The sequence below is a fragment of the Xyrauchen texanus genome, chromosome 17, assembly GCF_025860055.1.
Source record: "Xyrauchen texanus isolate HMW12.3.18 chromosome 17, RBS_HiC_50CHRs, whole genome shotgun sequence".
NCBI lineage: Eukaryota > Metazoa > Chordata > Actinopteri > Cypriniformes > Catostomidae > Xyrauchen > Xyrauchen texanus.
In genome coordinates, this window is record NC_068292.1 from 37,458,244 (window position 1) to 37,479,887 (window position 21,644).

Consider the following 21,644-nt stretch of genomic DNA (forward strand, 5'->3'; position numbering starts at 1 on the left):
TTGCTAAAGAGGGGAGAAATAATTTTTTGTGTTTAACTAATTCAAGCAATGGACTGGAATGTTTTTTTATTTTAACTAAACATATCTTTGCATATAAGCATTATAATTGTATGATATTTTTTAAATATATTAGGGATGCACATACTGTTATCCCTTAACACTTAAAAATATTAATGCCAAGATTAGTGTGATGCTACCATTTGACCAAGCATCTTTTAATGCACTTCTGAGAACTTCTGTTTTATTTGAGCACTTAAGCAAAATGTGGAGAAGATTCAAACTTTTCTTTTTTGGATTATGTATTTTGAATGATATAATACATACATATGCAGTACATATATCTAAATAGTAATCTAACCAACAGCACATACATATTACTTAAAAATCATCATAACGGTGCATCCCTAACATATTTTCTTGAAATTGTATGTAAATGTTTTAGCCTATATCCAAGGAATCAAAAGAGTTTGCTATTTTTCAATGGTTTTGTTGGACAATGTCCTCCCATATTTTTATGGTATAACTCCTCTAATAGAAAGCACAATTGACCGATTACATCCAGAGGTGTTCAAAACACAGATCTCACAACAAAATTTGCATATACACAACATACATAAGTTGATATTAATGGATAGGCACAGTATAACCGCCGGTTGTGCTATGAGAGTAGGCTTACTCATTGTTGAAGAAATGGCTTAGGGCTACCGATCAACTAGTATGTCAGAAGACAAAACTTATATGAAGTGGTGGTAGTCTAATGTTTGAGGAGATGGGCCGCTATCACGAAGGTTGGAGGCTCTATGCAAACAAGAGTTGAATCAGAAATTGAGTTACTAAGATTATACTGCTGAGTCAAATTGGAAAGATAACAGTGAAACATATAATTGAGACTTAAGCATAAAAGGAGCATGAATCAAATGTTTTGTGACAGTCTAATGCAAAGTCTCCAAAACAAAAGCCATATGTGAGTGTTTGATAATATGGCATCTAGGAATGTCATTAAATATTAATACATAGATTATTGATTGGCATGTTATTTTCTCTATATATTTTTGAGGTATCGATATATTAACACTTTCCAGATAATCATCTGGAAAATTTTCTGATTAACGATGTGTGAAAAAGGCATCGATCCCAAGCCTAATTGGCATCCAAACCAAATACCATGGCTCCATGTTTTGGAATCAATAAGCAGTCTGGCAACATTTGAGAATGTTTTCAATCAACTCATGCACAATCATTCTCGACAGGTGCTCACTATTATTTTACCTAGTTGCTTGCTGAACTTCCTTTTTGGCCTTTTGAATAGTACAATTATGCAAGGGAAATGCGTATGTAAATAAGAAACCTATTAAAACTTAAAAACCAAGCCAGTATCACCTGATTATCAGCTTTGCATGTTTTCCCTTGTAACATTTATGCACATAAAATGTTTGGAATAATGTACAGATTTTGCTCATATGGAAAGAAATTGGTACTTTTCACCCAAAGTGGCATTCAACTGATCACAATGTATGGTCAGGACATTAATAACATGAAAAATTACTATTACAGCTTGAAAAGAATGTTCAGAACTTCTTAAACTACTACTACTTTTAGTTCTCATAAAAAGATCCTCTATGTGCAGCAATGGCAGCTTTGAAGATGCTTTGCATTCTAACTGTCAGTTTGTCCAGATACTCAGGTGACATTTCACCCCACGCTTGCTGTAGCACTTGCCATAGATGTGTCTGTCTTGTCGAGCACTTCTCACACACCTTACAGTCTAGCTGATCCGACAAAAGCTAAAAGGGGTTAAGATTCATAACACTCTTTTCCAAGTATCTGTTCTCCAATGTCTGCGTTTCTTTTCCCACTCTAACCCTTTCTTTTTGTATTTCCTGTTTCAAAAGTGGCTTTTTCTTTGCAATTCTTCCCATAAAGTCTGCACCCCCGAGTCTTCTCTTTACTGTTGTACGTGAAACTGGTGTTGAGCGGGTAGAATTCAATGAAGCTGTCAGCTGAGAACATGTGAAGCATCTATTTCTCAAACTAGAGATACTGATGCAGGGCTTGAATTTCGGTGCGGGAATGCGGGGATTGCGCATAATTTAAGCCATATCCGCAATGTTAGCTTTTGTAGTGCGAGAAATTCCCGCACAAATATATTTGCTTCATCTCAGAGCAAATGATTAAAAAATAAATTCACAGATGCGAGAAAAAAGATGTCAAACTGTATTTTATTTTCGAATTTAATACCTCAATCAGCGCTGGACCGGCATTCTCTTCCGCTGAGCCCTGGCTGTTACAGACAGATCATGTTTCACGCTGTCAATGCAGTGGTCTGCGTTGCGCTGATCTTATCCACACTGTCGAGTGTAGGTGCAGCATTCTAACATTTTGAGTCATAATGAGCTGTTTGTGAAGAAATTATCCGCTTCCAAATAATGTCATTTTAATTGAAACATTAAAAACCATTTTGCTTTTTATGGTGTGCGAGTGATAGAGCGCGGCAGCAACGAACCAACTGATCAGCTTACAGCGTAACGACATTGAATTCTCGGCCGAACAGCTGATCATGATAGCTGTACAGGGCGCCTTATTATTCATCTCCATAAATATATCTAGTAGTAAAGCAAGGGCTAGAAATCAATTAATCTTTTGCTGATACTTCCTTGTCATCATGGAGAGCGCAGTTCATGGTTGCATAGCAACGACAGACGCCACGGGAGAGCACGCGCTTGTGGAAAGGAGACAGCGCCGCGCCGCGCTTTCCACTTGTATTTACACATCTAGAGCGATGTTGTTGATTGTTTGAGCATGTGACTGCGCGTTTCTCCTTGTTTTCTTGTGTTATGCGCAGCATATTTCCCTCAGCGCACAAACACGGCCACAGACAATGAATTGTCCTTTCAGCAGTTTGCAGAGACTGTGTTAAGTGAACATAGTCATGTTTTCACTGAAATGGAGAAACTCATTCAGACAGCCATGGTCATACCAGTTGCGAGTGTGTCGTGTGAACGTGGATTCAGCACACAAAACAGGATCAAAACCAAATTCAGAAATTCACTGAATAATACGAGTCTCACAAATCTAATGATCATTTCAGAGCTTGGACCTTCCCTTGAGCAGTTTGACTTAAAAAGAGCCATCATCAAATGGAAAGAGATGAAGAGGAGGAGACAGATGAGAAACTTAGAATAAGTCCCATGAAAAAAGTAACAAGAAATGGAAAAAAGTGACTGAAATACATTAAAAAGACTCTGAAACTGATAGACATAAATACATATAGTTTAAACTGAGTTCTTAATATCAATTTGAAGGAGAGGATGGCGTATTTTGTATGAAGTTTAAAAAAAAAAAGCAAAGAATTGAACTGAACTGAAACACATGAACGACACTGAAATAGAGCAACATTAATATATAGCCCTAGGCCTAGTTTAAACTGAGGTCTTAATGTCAATTTGAAGAAGAGCATGGTGTATTTTGTATAAAGTTTTTTTGTTGTTGTTGTTATTAACCGTTTTGAGAACTGGAAATGCACAATTCATGCATACAAATCTGTATATATTAATAAATGAAGATGATGAAATTAGCAATGCATCAAAAGTTACCCCCCCCCCCCCATAATCTTTAGATCCCCCCCATGTGACCCATGTAAGGGGGGAATTCCCCCCCCCAGTTTAAAAAACGAAATTCAGGCCCTGTGATGTACTTATCCTCTAGTTTAGTTGTACATCTGGCCTTCCACATCTCTTTTAGTCCTTGTTAGACCAAATAGCTTTCCGCTGTGTTTGATATAATGGCAAGTGATTTTCTGGTACCAAATTAGCCATTTAGCATGATTACTCACGGATAAGGTGTTGGAGTGATTGCTGCTGGAAATGGGACCTGTCTAGATTTGATCAAAAATTACTTTATCAAATAGTGATGGTGCTGATTTTTACATCAGTAATATCCAGACTATACTTTGTGATCAGTTGAATGCCGCTTTGGTGAATTAAAGTACAAATTTCCTTCCAAAAGAGCAAACCACTTGACTTGAAAATCTGTACATTATTCCAAACTTTTTGGCCACCATTGTAGGTAAATTTTATTGGCTATTTGGCCACCAGTGTATGTAACTTATTGGCTATTCAGGGCAAAACAGAAGGTGATAAGATTTGCCACCAATTTAAATAGACTGCCATGGCTTTTTTTCCCCAACAATGGTGCCACAAACTGGTGAGCCATGCTGAGACAATCAATCACAATACGAGAGCAATGCAATGAGTCTTCTCTTTACTGTTCACTTTCTTTACGAGTAAAGATGCCTTCCTAACCTCAATGCCATTGAATTACCATATGAATCAAACAAATCACAAAAGCAAAAAGCATGGTTTACAGTAAAACTAATAATCAAATTACAAATGGAGCGATCAATCAGCTCAAACTTTCAGACCGTTTAAGAATTTTGCAGAATCTCCCGATTATTGGCAATGTCACAGTTTCGTCACTAAGCTTCAGAACAGGACTAGCAGTCATTTATCAAAGGCAGGGGCAAGCTCTGCTTCTTTATTTGCTTTACTGTTTGAACAAGATAAATCATGTCTAGGGTTTGTTTGAACAAATCAATCTACAGCTATTAAACGTCAGGCCTCTTACCTTATAAAACACACCACAGTGCAATATAAACAATGATTTTACTTACTCAGGTCACATAACAATATTAAATCTGTCAACACAAGGACTTTACAAAGAATTTTACTTTCTCAAGGCATGAGCTGAAGGACACCAGACTTGGCGGTAGTTGTGATCATTTGTTATATTAGTTAATTATATATCATTTAGACCAAGACATTAAACTGAAATAACACAGCGAAAGACAAGAATCTAATAAAGTTAACTGATTTATTAGTAATAATAATTCCTACCTCCCATTGGACGAATGGCCCCCATTGGTTTTTTCGTGTTCGGCCTCATACACCAGACGGGCGACGGTGCGGGGGGTGATGTTAAAATCCACTTTCTCGCAGGAATACATCAGCACCCCAAATGTAGCCGGCAAGCTAAAAATAAAGTTTCTTTCGCCGCCAGTTTTTCAAATTTAGCCACTATTTTCTAGTTATGTATTACTGTTTAACTATTTCGGGCCGTTAGCTAACAACATACGCAGAAAAAAACGTAACAGCAAAATCAAACTTCAGTAAACAAACCAGCACAGTGTTATTCATAGGCGTTAGCCGATCAGCTGAATTCAGGCAGTTGTGAAGAACACTGTCTAGGAGCTAGTTGGCTAACATGCTGCTAGCAATACCGGTGGGAAAAGGGTCCACTGTTTACTTTTCCCTGAATCCGTTTGTCCACCATTAACACTCACAGGACTTGTTGATGATATCATAGATTGATCTTTAAATAATGCACCTTCTTAAACTATGTAGTAAATAAATTTTACGTTTTCGAACTGTCCCTAAGATTAATGCTACGCGATAAAAAGATAGCATCAGAGCACAGTTTCCAATAAGACGGGCAAATGTTTACCGGGGTACGTACAGACTTAAACACAAGTATACCAGCACCTAATGACCTCAGTAAATTAAAGCTTTGACTTGATTTGATAAAATTTGTTAAATATGAACGTCATGGATGTTAAAATGATTAAAACCCGACGTAAATTTATCGTGGAAACTATACTACTATAATACGCACACCCCTTCCAGGTACAACTTTATGGTACATTCGAGAGAGAATACATGAAGGGATGCACTTTAGCTTGCGCAGACAAAATAAATAAATAAATAAACGCGCACAAACAGGTCAATACACGAATTTTTATTATTATTATTAACATATTTATTCTTTAATAAACATTATTTGCGATATAAAGGTTTATCCCGCTTTAGAATGTAGAAATATTATGGGCATTGAGGCTGATTTATTTCAACTTCCTGAAGATTGTGCGTTTAATTTCGCAAGCCTTTGTCGTGGTGGATATTTCCACTTCCAGAAAAGCCAATGGTCAAAAACGCCTTAAAGGAATATTCCTGGTTCAATTATCAGTTTGCTCAGTCGAGATAATTAGTGACATAATAATTACCATAAAAATAATTTTGACTCATCCCTCTTTTACTTAAAAAAAGAAGAAATAATCGAGGTTACAGTGAGGCACTTACAATGGAAGTGAATGGGGCCAATTTTTGGAGGGTTTAAAGACAAATATATGAAGCTTATAATTTTATAAATGTACTTACATGAATTCTTCTGTCAAAACGTGTGGGTTATTTGAGCTGTAAAGTTCTTTAAATCGCCATTTAAGGATTTACTGCGTTAAGTCATAATGGCAACAAGTTATTCACCGATTTTAACACACTAAAATCATGTTAAAGGAATAGTTCACCAAAAAAATTTAAATTCTCCCTTTATTCACTTACTCTAATGCCATCCCAGACGTGTATGACTTTCTTTCTTCTGCAGAACCTAAATTAAGATTTTTTTTTTTTACTATCTCAGCTCTGTAGGTCCTTCCAATGCAAGTTAATGGCGAGCAGACCTTTATAGCTCCAAAAATCACATAAAGGAAACATATGGAAGTGATCCATATGACTCCAGTGGTTACATTTTAAATCCATTTCTTCAGAAGTGATATGATAGGTGTGGGTGAGAAAAAGATCAATATTTAAGTAAAATTTTACCATAAATTCTCATCCCTGTCCAGTGCGATATGCACGAAGAATGCAAATCACCAAAAACAAAAGAAGAAGGATTTAAATATTGATCTGTTTCTCACCCACACCTATCATATCGCTTCTGAAGACATGTATTTAACCACTGAAATCTTATGGATTACTTTTATTCTGTGTTTATGTGCATTTTGGAGCTTCAACATTTTGGCACCCATTCGCTTGCATTGTGAGGACCTAAAGAGCTAAAATCTTCTTCTAAAAATCTTCTTTAGTGTTCAGCAGAAGAAAGAAAGTCACACACACCTGGGATGGCATGAGGGTGAGTAAATGAGAGAATTTTCATTTTTGGGTGAACTGTCACTTTAACTTTTATTGGACCAAGAATATTCCTTTACTATTTAATTACATTTAATAAAAGCCAAATAATTAATATTTGAGATCAAGGATGCCGCTCCAAATATGCAGTTTGTTTAATCTGTATATTTAGTACCACAAAACTGTAACTTTCCCGTTTGAGATATAATGAAGAGCTCTAAATAATATACTGTATTTGCCATCTGCGCCCTCTGGAGGACATTAAGGGTAGCGCGTTTAACCTAAACTTAAAATAGAGGAGGAATACCTTAATTATATGAGTCCAACATTTATCCAATTTGATGAATATAATAGTAATACTATCATACTGCTTACCTTGAAGGGTTGTATCCAAGCTTTTAAGAATCATTATTCTGGATAAACAATGAGAAAAATGGAAGAAGTGATAGGTGATGTCCTCTTGCTCCCTCACGTTTATAGGGACACTTTGTTTTCATAGGGCGAAAGAAAACAGACATCAAGACATGTTTCATTATTATATTTATTATAAAGGCGACTTGGTGGGCGTTATTACCACATTACCATGATTATCTTACATATTGTTCACTACTACTACGATCTCCTGTACTCAAACCTACCCTAAAAATAATAATAATAAAATAAAACGGCTGTAGCTTTAAGATTATTAGCCGTTTACATTCACAGCTTTTACTGTTTGCATGCAGTTAGTCTATAGAGAAATGCGGAAATCATCAGTGTACTATTTATACTGTTTGCTAATTTCTCCTTCTGTAGTTTTTGTATATTGTATCGGGTTTAGCATTGTGTCATTTAGGAAAAATTTGAAAAATCTTTACTCACCTATTAATCCGAAGTTGACGATGTTTGCACACTTGCTGTCTCTCGTGCTCTGGTTTAATGTGTTGTGTTGCTTTACACCTGTTGGCATTGAATGGACATAGAAACTCGATCGGTGCTAAATATAAAGTTCACCAGCTTGTGGGACGCTTTGAGGACGGGCCAATTGTGTTTGGGGAGGGTAGAGACTGACGTTCAGGGAACCAAAAACAACCTGCATTCTGATAAGTTTATCAGTCACACAGTAAACCTCTGACGCAATCTGACATGACACTAGTCAGGGTAAATACACGCGATTATCATTAAAGGGCCTGCACGTGTATTATCTGACGGACAATGGTTTAGATGGTTTAGGATATCTGGAAGTCTGGATAAAAAAATAACAAACATCAATAAGAATGATTCAAAGCATCTTTTACTGGCATCTTAGACAAATCAATCATAGCAGTTTAAATGTGTTCTTTAAATCACCTTTTAAGTGCCTTATTTGATCCACTCATTAACAGTCAAATAGCAAATTAATAATAATTTAAAAAAAACGTAATTTCTCCTATTTTGATTGTTTTCTTACGCATTTAAGCAACATTATGACAAAAGATTATCTGACTCAAATGCATGTGACAAAATAAACAAGAGCTTGATTAGAAGAAATCCAAAAGTAATACAATTAGATTACCTAAAACATTTTTAGGAATGTAATTTTAGGAATGTAATTTGTAATCTTTACTGGATTACAACTGAAAAGTTATCTACCCAACTCTGATGATGACAGAATAGTTATTTCTAACAATTGCTACATTACAAGAACATTTGATGTAAACAACTGTCACTGAAACAGCTTCTTGAACATAAGTAGAATGGTATTTAGGCAACGCTATACATTTATTTACATTCATGCATGAAATGTAAATAATTCCATGGGAACCCCTAAAACCCATTCAAATTATTTTCAAGAAGCTGTTTCAGTGACGCAATTTGTTCATCAAATTTTATTGTAATTTAGCAAAAAACTAAAATCAATAATAATATTTTTTTTGTTGAACCGAAACAGCTTCTCAAAAATAATATGAATGGTATTTAGGAATCCACATGCAATTACAGTATAATTTTATGTCTGAGTTAAAAGTTTATTCAAACATTCTATTAACTAGTTGAGATGTAGCTAACTATTATTTTCCCCTTACGGTACATTTTGTTAACCTTGCTCTGCAGTGAAAGGGCCTTGTGCTCAAGAGTATGTAAACTGACACTGACACTGAGCATCAGTGCCGTGAAAAGAAAACAGTGGAGGTGGATGATAAACTATAGTAAAATAAAGCTGTTAAATCTAGACTAGCTGCAAATATTTACAAAGGTGCACATTTTGAAGATGAAATCACCATATATTGCCTAAAGCTGTAAACTTCCACACAATTGCAATATTTAGAAGTCATCCCAAATGTTTTCTAGCATGTTTGCTAGCACGCAATGATACTGTATTTTCTGTAATTTCACCCTAATAGGTTTCCACATTCATATGGGTTGTTCATTGTGAAGTGTTAAACAGATTATTTCACCCAAAAATTTAAATTCTCTCATCATTTACTCACCCTCATGCCATCCCAGATGTGTATGACTTTCTTTCTTTTGCAGAACACAAACAAAGATTTTTGAAGAATATCTCAGCTCTGTAGGTCCATATACAAGTGAATGGTGGCCAGAACTCTGGAGATCCAGAAAGCACATAAAGGCAGCATAAAAATAATCCATATGACTACAGTGGTTAAATCCATGTCTTCTGAAGAGATATGATAAAAAAAAAATAATATTTAAAGGTTTAGTTCACACAAAAATGAAAATTCTCTCATCATTTACTCACCCTCATGCCATCCCAGATGTGTATTTTCTTTCTTCAGCAGAACACATTTGAAGAAAAATGTTTTATTTAAAATGCAAGTGGACGGTGATTTTACTTTTGAACCTCCAAACAGAACAGATAGTCAGCATAAACGTCATCCATTCAACTCGGCATTCAGCTGCTAAATTAATGTCTTAATGTCTAAAGGGACACGGTTGCTTTTGTTGCGAAAAATAATTTTTTTTAAGTACTTTTTAACTATAAAGCATCGCTTCCAGTCAGCAGCAGTATATGCATTCCAGAGAGCGCTGAATTCACGTGGAATTTGCTTTGGCATGTTAAAGATTATCCAACATGCAGAATAAGCACACAAATGCACCATTGTGAGTAAACATACAGATACAAACCAAAACCAATAAAGCTTCTGGTCAGTATACCTTCTAATCACTTGTAAACAGTGCTGCTCTTCCTGGTGTGTCGCATGTGTGAGAATGCCAACTCGAATACATCACATGCGCATACAGCTATCTGAACAGAAGCGATGCTTTAAAGTTAAAAAGTACTTAAATATTGATATTTTTTGCACTAAAAATATCAATTTAGAAGACATTAATTTAATCGCTGGAGTCATATTGGTGATGTTTATGCTGACAGTCTGTTCTTTTTGGAGCTTCAAAAGTCAGTTCACCATCCACTTGCATTTTAAGGACCTACTGAACTTTTTTCTTCAAATGTGTTCTGCTGAAGAAAGTAAGTCAATAACACCTGAGATGGCATAATAGTGAGTAAATGATGAGAGAATTTTCATTTTTGGGTGAACTATCCCTTTAAATATTTATTTGTTTATCATATCTCTTCAGAAGACATGGATTTAACCACTGTAGTCGTATGGATTACTTTTATGCCGCCTTTATGTTCTTTCTGGATTTCTAGAGTTCTGGCCACCATTCACTTGTATATGGACCTACAGAGCTGAGATATTCTTCCAATTTTGTTTGTGTTCTGCAAAAGAAAGAAAGTCATACACATCTGGGATGGCATCAGGGTGAGTAAATGATGAGAGAATTCACATTTCAAAATATTATTAATAAAACATTTCTAGGGAAGCAGCAGTGCAGCTTTTGACAAATGGACCAGGCTTTTGCATCTTTGACTTGCACACTATTGTTATTTACTCTAGCTCATTTGGCAGTAAAATCCACAGACGCTTGAAGCAAAACTCTGGGCAGCTCTTTGCATAAATTTTGTCCTGATGACAACACTGCATATTGCAAAGCTCTAACATAGCTTTTAATGACTATTGACATATATACTTAACCATGTAATACGAGCAGAGCTCACTTCCTTATGATTTCAGAGGAAAGTTGTTTTAATAAAGAAGTGTGCTGGAACATTGTGATTGCAATGTGCCATGTTTACCTGAGGCTGTTTAACAAAGGAGGAGTATGCAAAATGTTTTCCAAGCACAATGGCAGAATGGAGATTTTTTTATAGGGGTAAAAGTCATTAGACAAATAGCGTAAGCTACTATTATACAGTGGCGTAGATTCTGGGGGGGGGGGCAAGCAAGTACAAGGTTTTGCTCCCATAAATGTCAAAGTATATGCTGTGACACACAATATCTGTATTTAGTGTGAAGGGATAATATTTTAAGATTTGAACATTTTCTTTTAAAGGCTGGAGAATTCAAACGCAAGCACATGTGTTTTTCCAACATATACAAATAAGAGGAGCAACAGTGCAAGATTTTTTGACTTACAGTAAGAAGATAAGAGGAATTTTGGCCCAGTAATGGTTAAAAGCTGTGATAATAAAAAAGAAAAGAAAAATATAGGAAACACCAATTCAAGGAAGCTTGACAATGTCACTGCAAGTGATTTCATTTTTTTGCTCTTTGCATAATTTTTACTCTGATTAAAATGATGAAGAGGACGACAAAACTTTTATTAATTTATAATGACGATTATGAACCTAAATATACAGTAAATGTTTCTCATTCTTTATTAGGGCTCATTAATAACCTGTTTAACTAGTCTCCTGCTACTAGAGAGTCTGTTGGTGTCACCACGAGAGAACCAATTCACAATGCTCAACAATGTAACGTAATGTAAATATGTTAATATTTATGTTGGAAATACATTTTAAGCTTACAATGTCTACATGTTGCTTTAATGCATGCTTCTCTTTGTTTTAAATGGCTGTTGAAGTTTTAATTTGTTGTGAGGTAATGTGGACTGAAAAAGAGTTAGCCTACTAGCTAGCCTGTATTACCCAGGAACACTGACAAAAGTGGAAAACGCAGTTTCATTATTCACATTATTTGTGATCTACCCAACCAAATTGTGTTTCTTTTTTTACTGATTTCTTTGCTTTCGAATAATGTTATTCTCTTAAATGTGCTCTGCATTTGTGGATGGCAGCTCACATATTTAAATTCTGAAACATTTCTTGCGCGGGAGCTGCGGGCAATCCACAAATAAGTAGACTCCACCCATCGTCTACTCAAGCCAATCAGATAACGGCCACATAACTCGGACCGTGATAGAACGTGCTACGAATGGTTCGATTAATTTTTGCCTTTATCTGATTGGCTTGAGTAGACGATGGGTGGAGTCTACCTATTTGTGGATTACCCACAGCTCTTGTACAAGAAATATTTCACAATTCACACTTGTTTGCTGCCATCCACAAAATAATGCACAGCAAGCGATTTACAAATGAATACTTGACAGAGTTGTTTTTGTGAGTTAAAAAATATATTTGTAAATATTTTTTTATTTGCAAATATCATTTTATTTATTTATTTGTGAATTCAATTTATTTTTGTAAAACTCATAAATATATTTATAAATATCATTGTTTATTTTTTAATTAATTTCATTTTTGTGCAACTCCTTTTATTTGTGGATCTCATTCAATTTATTTGTGAACCAATTTTCTATTTCTAATCTCTTTGCAACTATCTCTAGATAAATTACAAAATATTTAAATTAGAATTTGTACATTTGAATTTTAGGCATGTGGCATTTAACAACATTTTGTAGTTTTTTTGTGGGATATTTTATAGATTTGTGTTTTTAAACAGCAGATGTGTTCTGATTTTTTTAGAGGTGAAATTAGCTGTAAATATTCAGATTATAAAATTACAACTGACGAAGAATTACATGTTTTAAAATTCAATAAAGAATTCAATATTCTAAAATTCAAAATGCAGAAATTCAGATCTTACTGAAAGTAGGCCAGCCGTCAAGCATCCGGGTTCCACAGAGAAAAGTAGAGGGTTTCAGAGAAGTCTAATGGAGCATTTTGGCCAATCACAGAGCTACAATGGCAATTCCAGCATTTGCAGTGAAAACATAAAATTGAACATATATGAACTGAAGTACCCATGACCAGTATATAACCGAACCATTTCAATGAACTATCATAGATACCCGCAGATACAGTCCAGACATCTGAAAATGTTCAGTTACTAGCACAAGTTTTCTTCCACTTTAGATACTTAGATGAACTTGGATACAGACGTGACTAAAGTGGACATGAGTAAAAACTTTGTGAATTGAAATGCACAATCCAGAAATAATACCAGCCACATAAAACAGAAGGGTTGACAATCCTAAGAACATGCAGTAATTATTTCTCATAAACTGTTGTTTTCACATAAATGAGGAAAACCCATTGTTACAGACATGACAGTTGTGAAAGCAGCACTTGATGTGGGGTGAATCAAAATTCTAACATTTTGATCTCTGAGACATTGTGTGAGGCAACATTGGCTCACATGTTCAGATACAATGCAAACATGCCAAAATAACCCAACAATAGCAAAAACACAATAAATCTAGGTTAATAATTGTAATAAAAAATATTTTTTCTGTTCAGAAAAACAATCAAGTTTTTCACCTTATTTTGCCTTTGCCTTATTTTGAGGTAATTATGAGAGAAGTATTCTAAACGTTTTCTAACACAATTTAAACCGTAATGTTACTGTATTCTGAATACAGGTGCTTGAAAACATAATGGGGCTGAATACAGTTACTTAATTTTTGTATTTTGAATACGTATCGCCATTACATGTAGCCTATTCTGTTATAGCCCAACCCTGTTGGTCAGCCAAGCAAGCTTTTTGATATACCTGATTTTGTGGATAATCTATAAAATGGGTTGTGCTTGGAAAACCCCATAAACCCCATTTGGGCAGTGGTGGCTCAGTGGTTGAGGCTCAGGGTTACTGACCAGAAGGTCGGGGGTTCAAGCCCCAGCACCACCAAGATGCCACTGTTGTGCCCTTGAGCAAGGCACTTAACTCCAAGTTGCTCCGGGGGGATTGTCCCTGTAATAAAGTGCACTGTAAGTTGCTTTGGATAAAAGCGTCTGCCAAATGCATAAATGTAAATGTAATCTGCCAAATGCATAAATGACATAGAAGGGAGGAAGAGACTTTGGTCCAGTGAAGTTAGATTTCGCAGTGTGTGTGTTTAAAAAGCCTAGTTTTCAAAAGAGGGCATCACTTTTTATTTGCTATTGCAGTGTATTTTGGACAGCTTTTGTTACAATAATTGGAAGGTATGGTTTGCATAATATTTCCCATATATTACAGGAGACAAAAGTAAATAAAACCATTAAAAAAAACATTCAGGCTGACAAGAGTTTGACTTAGCCCCAAGGTCTTTCACTAAGTAGAACTGTAACTTCATAAGAACTTTGTATAAGGCATCTTTCCCTCCAGTGCCATCAAATAACGCTCTCATCTTCCTTTGCTGTATTTTCTCAGCATGGATGGCATTGTATTTTTCCAGTCTGATGATTTCCTTTTCATAAAGTTCATCAAGGATGGCGTCTATGTCTCATTCCTGTCAATGAAGTGTTTATCTATAAAAGAGATGGGAACATGCATTTGGTCAGATTGTGAGGATGCGGAGGGAGTTCGTATAAATGAAAGGGTAAAATGGCTAAAATGTTGTGCATTGTATTATTTTTCAGATTTGAGCCTATAAGCCTATATATTGTCTCTCACTGTCTAACTTAAAGAGTTCTCAAAAATGGTCTAGGATAAATTTTTTGTAATAACTACACAAATACCGTTCAAAAAAGTTCCACTTATTCACCATTAGATGGAGGGCTTGGCCGTGCTGGGGATCTTGAACGCAGTCAGATGTACCTGCTGAAAATCAGATCAAAACATTATTCTCTCCATAAATCGAACAGTAAATGTCCACATATATTGCGTAAAGTACAGGGGAAGGTAAACAAATTAATTCAAGTTGTTTAGCTTTCTCAAGTAAATCTTAACAGTTTTAACAAGGCTTTTTGTGTCGACAGAATAAATGTATCACATATAGATTGGGTTATTTAAATTCAACTAATGATAAATTGACTTCTATCGGGAAGACACGCAGGCTTGAGTGAGGTTTAAGATGCCATTTATTTGATGAATGTAAAACAGAAAAGTAATGTCTCTCTTTGGCGTAGGCCCCGTCTGGCAGTCCGAGGGAGTTGTACTCGGAACCGTCATATCCTGCCGGAGATAGGAGGCAGGGGCGAGGAGCCTACTCCTGTGTGGGACAGGGCTCAACTGGTGGTGGTGGGGTGGTGGAGGTTGCCGTGTTAGCACACTGAAACAGCAATGTGATAGATTGTGAGCAGACTATAAAGCAATGGTATACATGCGATTGGCTAGGAATTACCCAGCTAATGGTGCGATGATGTACAGCTGCTAGTCTTCCCGCTAGAACTACACTGCGCTTACATTTACTATTTCCCATTATTCATGAGTATTTATCTTTAAGCCTAGTTATTTATTTTCAAAATATGGCCAAAAACTGACCGAGAAACCAGAACGTGGGGGAGTGAAAGTAAATTTGGGTTCAAGTCTACAAACTTTAGAATAATTTAAATAGCAACATAACTTTAGAACATTTGTAACATGAGTTTTGATGACTACTTTTGACGTCAGATAACCCTACGACCACGACACTATTTTATGGGGGTCTGAAACTAAATCGAAAGTAAATTAATCTAGCTAAACAGCGAATGCAAACGACAAAAATAAATAAATAAATTTCAAATTTGCACTAACCTGACATGTTCCCATTTGTTTTCTGGATTATGAACTCCAAGCAAGTGTCTTTACTAGATGGGAAGAGAACTTCCGCGTTCTATAACATACTTCGTAAACTCTATCGTTTAAACGTCTCCTTTCCTAATTTGTAATATTCACCGTTTGTAATAGCTCTGCTCCAATTTATTTATTGTGTCCTGGCTGTGACTTCTCTCAGTTCTGCTGCTTGTTCTCTACAGCCAATTGCCTCTAAAATTTCGAGTGATACAGAAACCGCATCTTTGGATGTGAAAGTGGACACCATTAGATCCGCGAGATCGATCGAGTCTTCAGCCTTTTCGGTCGCGCTTCGACGGACGCGAGGTTCTTTCTTTCGATCGCACAATTTGTTTTTAAATTTCTTTTGGTTAGCCTCCCCCAGATCATCAAAAACGTCAATCAGATGATCCATAATAGTTTTCGCCATTCTTGCTCATACTGTTACTGCCTCAAGTGGCTGTCGGCAGAGGGTGAATCAACTGTAGTAGGCCTACTCTAGGTTGAGCTGGAGAGTCTATAAGATGGAGGTGTGTCCTTATTATAGAGATGTACCTAAACACTTTTATATGCTTCCTTGACTTAATTAATGCTCCCTCAGTAATGGTAGTAATTTGATTTTGTCAGGAAATCAAAAATGACTGAAGCAAGTAAATGCACCTAAAGCCAAGAAAATGGGTAGTTGACAAGACAAATTAACCAGGAACAGCATTGTCATGTTATACTTAACTACTTAAGCCTATACATCTGCTTATTGAGGACACAAATAAACTTTAGGACGTTTATGTCGGATTCTGGTGTAGTAATTTGGCAATAATAATAAATCATATAATTATCCAGAAGTTCAGAAACTATGCATATGTAGAGATAATCATGAAACTAGTGCTTTAGATATGAACAGGTAAAAAAGTGGTATCTACTTTGTTTCTTCTATCACCTACACCAGCAGTTAAGGGAGATAAGCTATTTAAGGATATAAAAACTTGACTTGTTAAAAACGTATTGGAAAATATTATGAACGGTGTAATTAAACACACAGACTTAGATGAGGAGAGAGATCAAAATATAGCAGTTTAATGGAAAGTTAATCACCAATCACATTACAATATGATTTAACAACATAAGAGACAGGCTTGTATGACAAATACAAACATTCTTGAGTATTTGAATAATGCTTTTCAATATTGTATTTTGTCTATGGAATTAATGGAACTTGTGCCAATGGAACTTGAATTTGAACATGTTTACTTGAAATTTAATTTGCCGTTTTGAACTTGAATTACATCAAATTTGAAATTCAAATGTATGTGGCATGAAATCAGATTTCAAAAATGTAATATACTGATTCATGTTTTATATTCAGATTATGGTGAATTTGACAAAGACATCCGGGGTATTCAGTGCAAGTCTTGACCAATCACAACATAGCTCACAGTTCACATTTGGAAGAGGAAGGGTCCGCTGTGAAATAGTGCCATGGCTGATCGAGAGCCACCACCTCTCTCTAGCGTAAATTACTTGTTCAGCCCTGATGCAAACTCCACACATAATTAGTGTGATTGTTATGCAGGTTGTTTGATGTATGAAATACATTTTTATCAGATCATTGTATGCCACAGATTCCAAAAGGCAGTTAGTTAATGACTAGACCTTACTTTCTACTTCCTACTTAGCGATCTAGTGTTAAATTAAATAGAAGTTGCATGGTTGGCTCACAAAACCGCAGCAAAGCTTAATGTATCCCCTAGGTGTTATGTAGAACATTAATACAAATATCTACTTCTTTCGTCTGCTCCCGTTAGGGGTCCCCACAGTGGACCATCCATTATCCGCATATTAGCTTTGCTTTGCCTTGCCTTTAGTTAAGTTACAACATTGGGTGGCAAAAGTAATCTGATAAAAAAAGTAAACATGTCAGATATCACATGACTGATATAAATGCATTTTTTATGTATCAAACAGCCTGTTTACCAATCACACGTGTTAAATTGCGTGTAGAGTTTGCTTTAGGGCAGAATTTACGATAGAGAGAGGTGGTGGCCCTCGATCAGCCATGATCCCCCGTTGGCACTATTATACAGCGGACCCTTCCTCTTCCAAATGTGAACTAAGAGCTACGTTGTGATTGGTCAAGAAGAAATTCGATTGCAAAAAGACTCGATTGCTCTGAGTAATCGCGGATGCCTTCATAAAACTTGCCTGAATCTGAATATAAAACTTGAATCAGTGTATTACAAACCTGAATCTGATTTAGACGATCTGAATTTGTGAATTTGTTCATTTGAATTTAAAGTTTGATGTTATTCAAGTTCTAAACTGCAAATTCAATTTCAAGTAAACATGTTCAAATTCAAGTCTTAAAGTATAAAAAAGATAATTCTTTCATCAATTACTCACCTCTTTTCTTTCTTCTGCTGATTTTGGGGGTAAATTGTTCATTGAAATAACCTCATAAAAAAAGAAACGTACTTTTTTCAGGACACTGCATTTTAAAGATAATTTTGTAAAAAACATTGTAAAGGGATTCAACAATGTTTTTCAGGGTCCCTGCTCATCTGTGTGAATGTGCCTTAGGCATGCTGCATGGAGGCATGAGGACTGCAGATGTGGCCAGGGCAATAAATTGCAATGTTTGTACTGTGAGAAGCCTAAGACAACACCACAGGGAGACAAGAAGGACAGCTGATTGTTCTCGCAGTGGCAGACCACATGTAACAAAAGTGCACAGGATTGGTATATCTAAATATCACAGCTGCGGGACAGGTACAGCATGGCAACAACAACTGTCAGAGTTACACTAGCAAAACACAATCCCTCCATCAGTGCTCAGACTGTCCGCAATAGTCTGAGAGAGGCTGGACTTAGCGCTTGTAGGCCTGTTGTAAAGCAGGTCCTTACTAGACATCACTGGCAATAATGTCGCCTGTGGGCACAAACGCACATTAAATCTTTTTACAATATTGCCCATATTAACAGTTCCATGAAACAGGTAATGATTACAAATTAAATGTAGTGAACAGAGCTTTACATTCATTAAACATATTTCACCACTCATCGGAATGTCCCCATCAGTTTTATGGGTTTCCCTGGAATTTAAGCTTTAATAATTGTATATTAATTTAACTTATTTGTATTTAAGAAACATCTTCAATAAATGAAAGGCAAAGTTAAATTGCTTACTATTTATTTATACCAGACATTCTACAATATCATGACTGAATAGAGATATCCTGTTTCAATTCGATTCCAATTCACAAGCTCTCTATTTGAATTTTATTCGATTCCTATTCATGTGGGTATTTCAGTTATAATGTTAATTTTGCTTACATATGAAATAAATTATCCACTAGCTAATGCTAATGCTTATATTATAGGGGACTTTCTAACTACATTTTGAAACAAATTTTATTTTATCCTTAATGTTTTCTTCATTTTGGTCACATTTGAGCTTTTTAAAAAGGTATAAATCCAAAAATGTAAATGTCATGTCTTAAAATTCCATATATATAATATGTGTGTGTGTGTGTGTGAGTGTGTATACTGTATATAGTCACTTTTCTTCAGTTTTTTAGAGGCTGCTGACCACAGTTTGGGAGCCATTACCCATCCAAGGCCTGCTTTTCCTGATTGTGTTCTTCCATCAATCTGTTGTTGCTTCAGTCTTGAAACATCCAAATGGCTAAGATGGCACCGTGGATGGCCGACTCGGTATGGATCTCTCCAGTTCTTTTGCTGTTTTTGAAACGAATTTCTGAATAAATTTTCAAACTGCGCTGCCAAGCATCCATCTAGCGAATCTCTGGTCAGTGGTTGTACTTCCTTCACCAGCTGAGGCAGTTCAACCTGTCACATGCGCTGCTGATACAGTTCTTCTCAGCAGTCATTGAGTCTGTCCTCTGCACTTCTATAACTGTCACGTTTGGTTCAGCTACCAAGTCAGACATCAGAAGACTTAGGATAGTTTGACTGTTCGGACTCTGAGAGGATTATTGGCGCTCCCCTAGCCACCCTGCTAAAACTGTGCACATCCAGAGTGACGTGGGCTGGTAAAATCACTCACCCAGCACACTTCCTTTTCAAACTGTTTCCTTATGGCCAGCACTACAGAGCACTGAACACCAGAACAGCCAAGCAAAGGAACAGTTTGTTCTATCGGGAAGACACGCATTTAAGATGCCATTTATTTGCTAAATGTAAAACAAAGTAATGTCTCTCTCTTTGCCGTAGGCCCCGTCCGGTGGTCCGAGGGAGTTGTGCCCAGAACCGTCATATCCTGCCGGAGATAGGAGGCAGGGGCGAGGAGCCTACCCCCGTGTGGGCCAGGGCTCAGCTGGTGGTGGTGGGGTGGCGGAGGTTGCCTGTGTTTTAGCGCACTGAAACAGCAATGTGATAGATTGTGAGCAGACTTATAAAGCAATGGCTTACATGCGATTGGCTAGGAATTACCCAACTAATGATGTGATGATGTGCAGCTGCTAGTCTTCCCGCTAGAACTACGCTGCACTACGATGCACTTCTATTTCCCTCAGGCCATCCACCTCATGAACAGTTAAAACTGCCCTCAAATACTGTCCTTTTGCCAGTACAACCATGTGCAATATTCAATCCATCCATTCCTACTTATATCCATATTTCATTTATATTCTTTAACATATCCTACCTCTTCTTCAATACATTTCATCACCTGCACATAACTGTATATCTGTATATCAAATAAACATTATTGCTCTAATCGTGTATATTTCTTTTTTTATCTGTTATATCGTATTTTTTTTATTTTTATGTCACTATATGTATATACACTGGCGCCCAAAAGTTTGGAATAATGTACAGATTTCACTGTTTCAGAAGGAAATTAGTACTTTAATTCACCAAAGTGGCATTCAGCTGATCACAAAGTATAGTCAGGACATTACTGATGTAACCGCTCCATCACTATTCGAAAAAAGTAATTTTTGATCAAATCTAGACAGGTCCCATTTCCAGCAGCCATCACTCCAACACCTTATCTTTGAGTAATCATGCTAAATTGCTAATTTGGTTCTAGAAAATCTCTTGCCATTATATCAAACACAGATGAAAGCTATTTGGTTTGTTAAATAAGCTTAACATTGTATGTGTGTTTGTTTTTGAGTTGCTACAGTATGCAATTGTTATGAATACCCTGTCTTGTTTCACTGTTGCCCTTTTGTTTACCATTGTTGTCACTTTTGCATTTCTTAGTTTTCACTTTAGTCCCTTATGTAACTCCATAGTCTATTTGTTAGCGTTCGTGTTTCCTCCGTTCATTGTTTTCACCTGTCCTCATTAGTTTGCCTTTTACTTCTGTTAATCACCTTGTTATCTTGTTTGAGTTCTGTTTGTTCATTGGTCCCTTTTTCCCTTGTTTATGTATTTATACCCTGTGTCCTTGTTCAGTCTTTGTGTTTTTCCTTGGTTGTTTATTAAATAAAGTTTAAACTGCGTTTGGATCCGCACCTCCTCGTCTGCCTCGTTGCTCAAGCATTACAGAACGATAGACCGCACATGGATCCAGCAGCTATACGGGCCAAATGCCGGCTGCTCAACTTGCGGCAAGAAGACCAGCCTTTGGTAGACCACGCTCTCTACTTTCTCCTCCTGGCGACCTTTACGGACTTCCCGGACTCCGCATTGGTGGTTTTTTTTAAGGACAGCTTAAATCCCTCGCTGAGGGAGCGGGTGCCACAGGCAATGCCCGGCTGCACTCTCCGCGACTACCTGGAGATGACCCTACTAGCGTGCAGCTCACCGCTCCCTGTCACACCAGCCTCACCTGTCAGCGAGCAACCCCCCCATGCCAGTGGCTCCCCTTGAACCTGCACAGTCCACTTTGTCCGCCCGGAGGAGGAGGAAAAGACAGGCTTCTGCCTCCCGG

General features: G+C 36.6%; 1 protein-coding gene and 1 long non-coding RNA gene across 2 annotated transcripts in view; both read right to left on the reverse strand.

Moving 5' to 3' along the window:
• The window catches only part of LOC127657685 (protein Aster-A-like), a 44,397-nt gene extending 39,395 nt beyond the window's left edge, over nt 1-5,002 (reverse strand). Inside the window, 1 exon segment of the mRNA XM_052146529.1 lies at nt 4,893-5,002. Within this exon segment, the coding sequence (XP_052002489.1) occupies nt 4,893-5,002 (110 nt within the window).
• Nucleotides 5,003-12,540: 7,538 nt separating this feature from the next.
• LOC127658141 (uncharacterized) lies at nt 12,541-15,886 on the reverse strand. The gene is made up of 3 exons (XR_007972365.1): nt 15,731-15,886; nt 14,760-14,815; nt 12,541-14,523 (listed from the first exon to the last, which is right to left on the reverse strand). It is a non-coding gene; the product is annotated as an uncharacterized LOC127658141 (long non-coding RNA).
• Between the last annotated feature and the right edge of the window lie 5,758 nt (nt 15,887-21,644).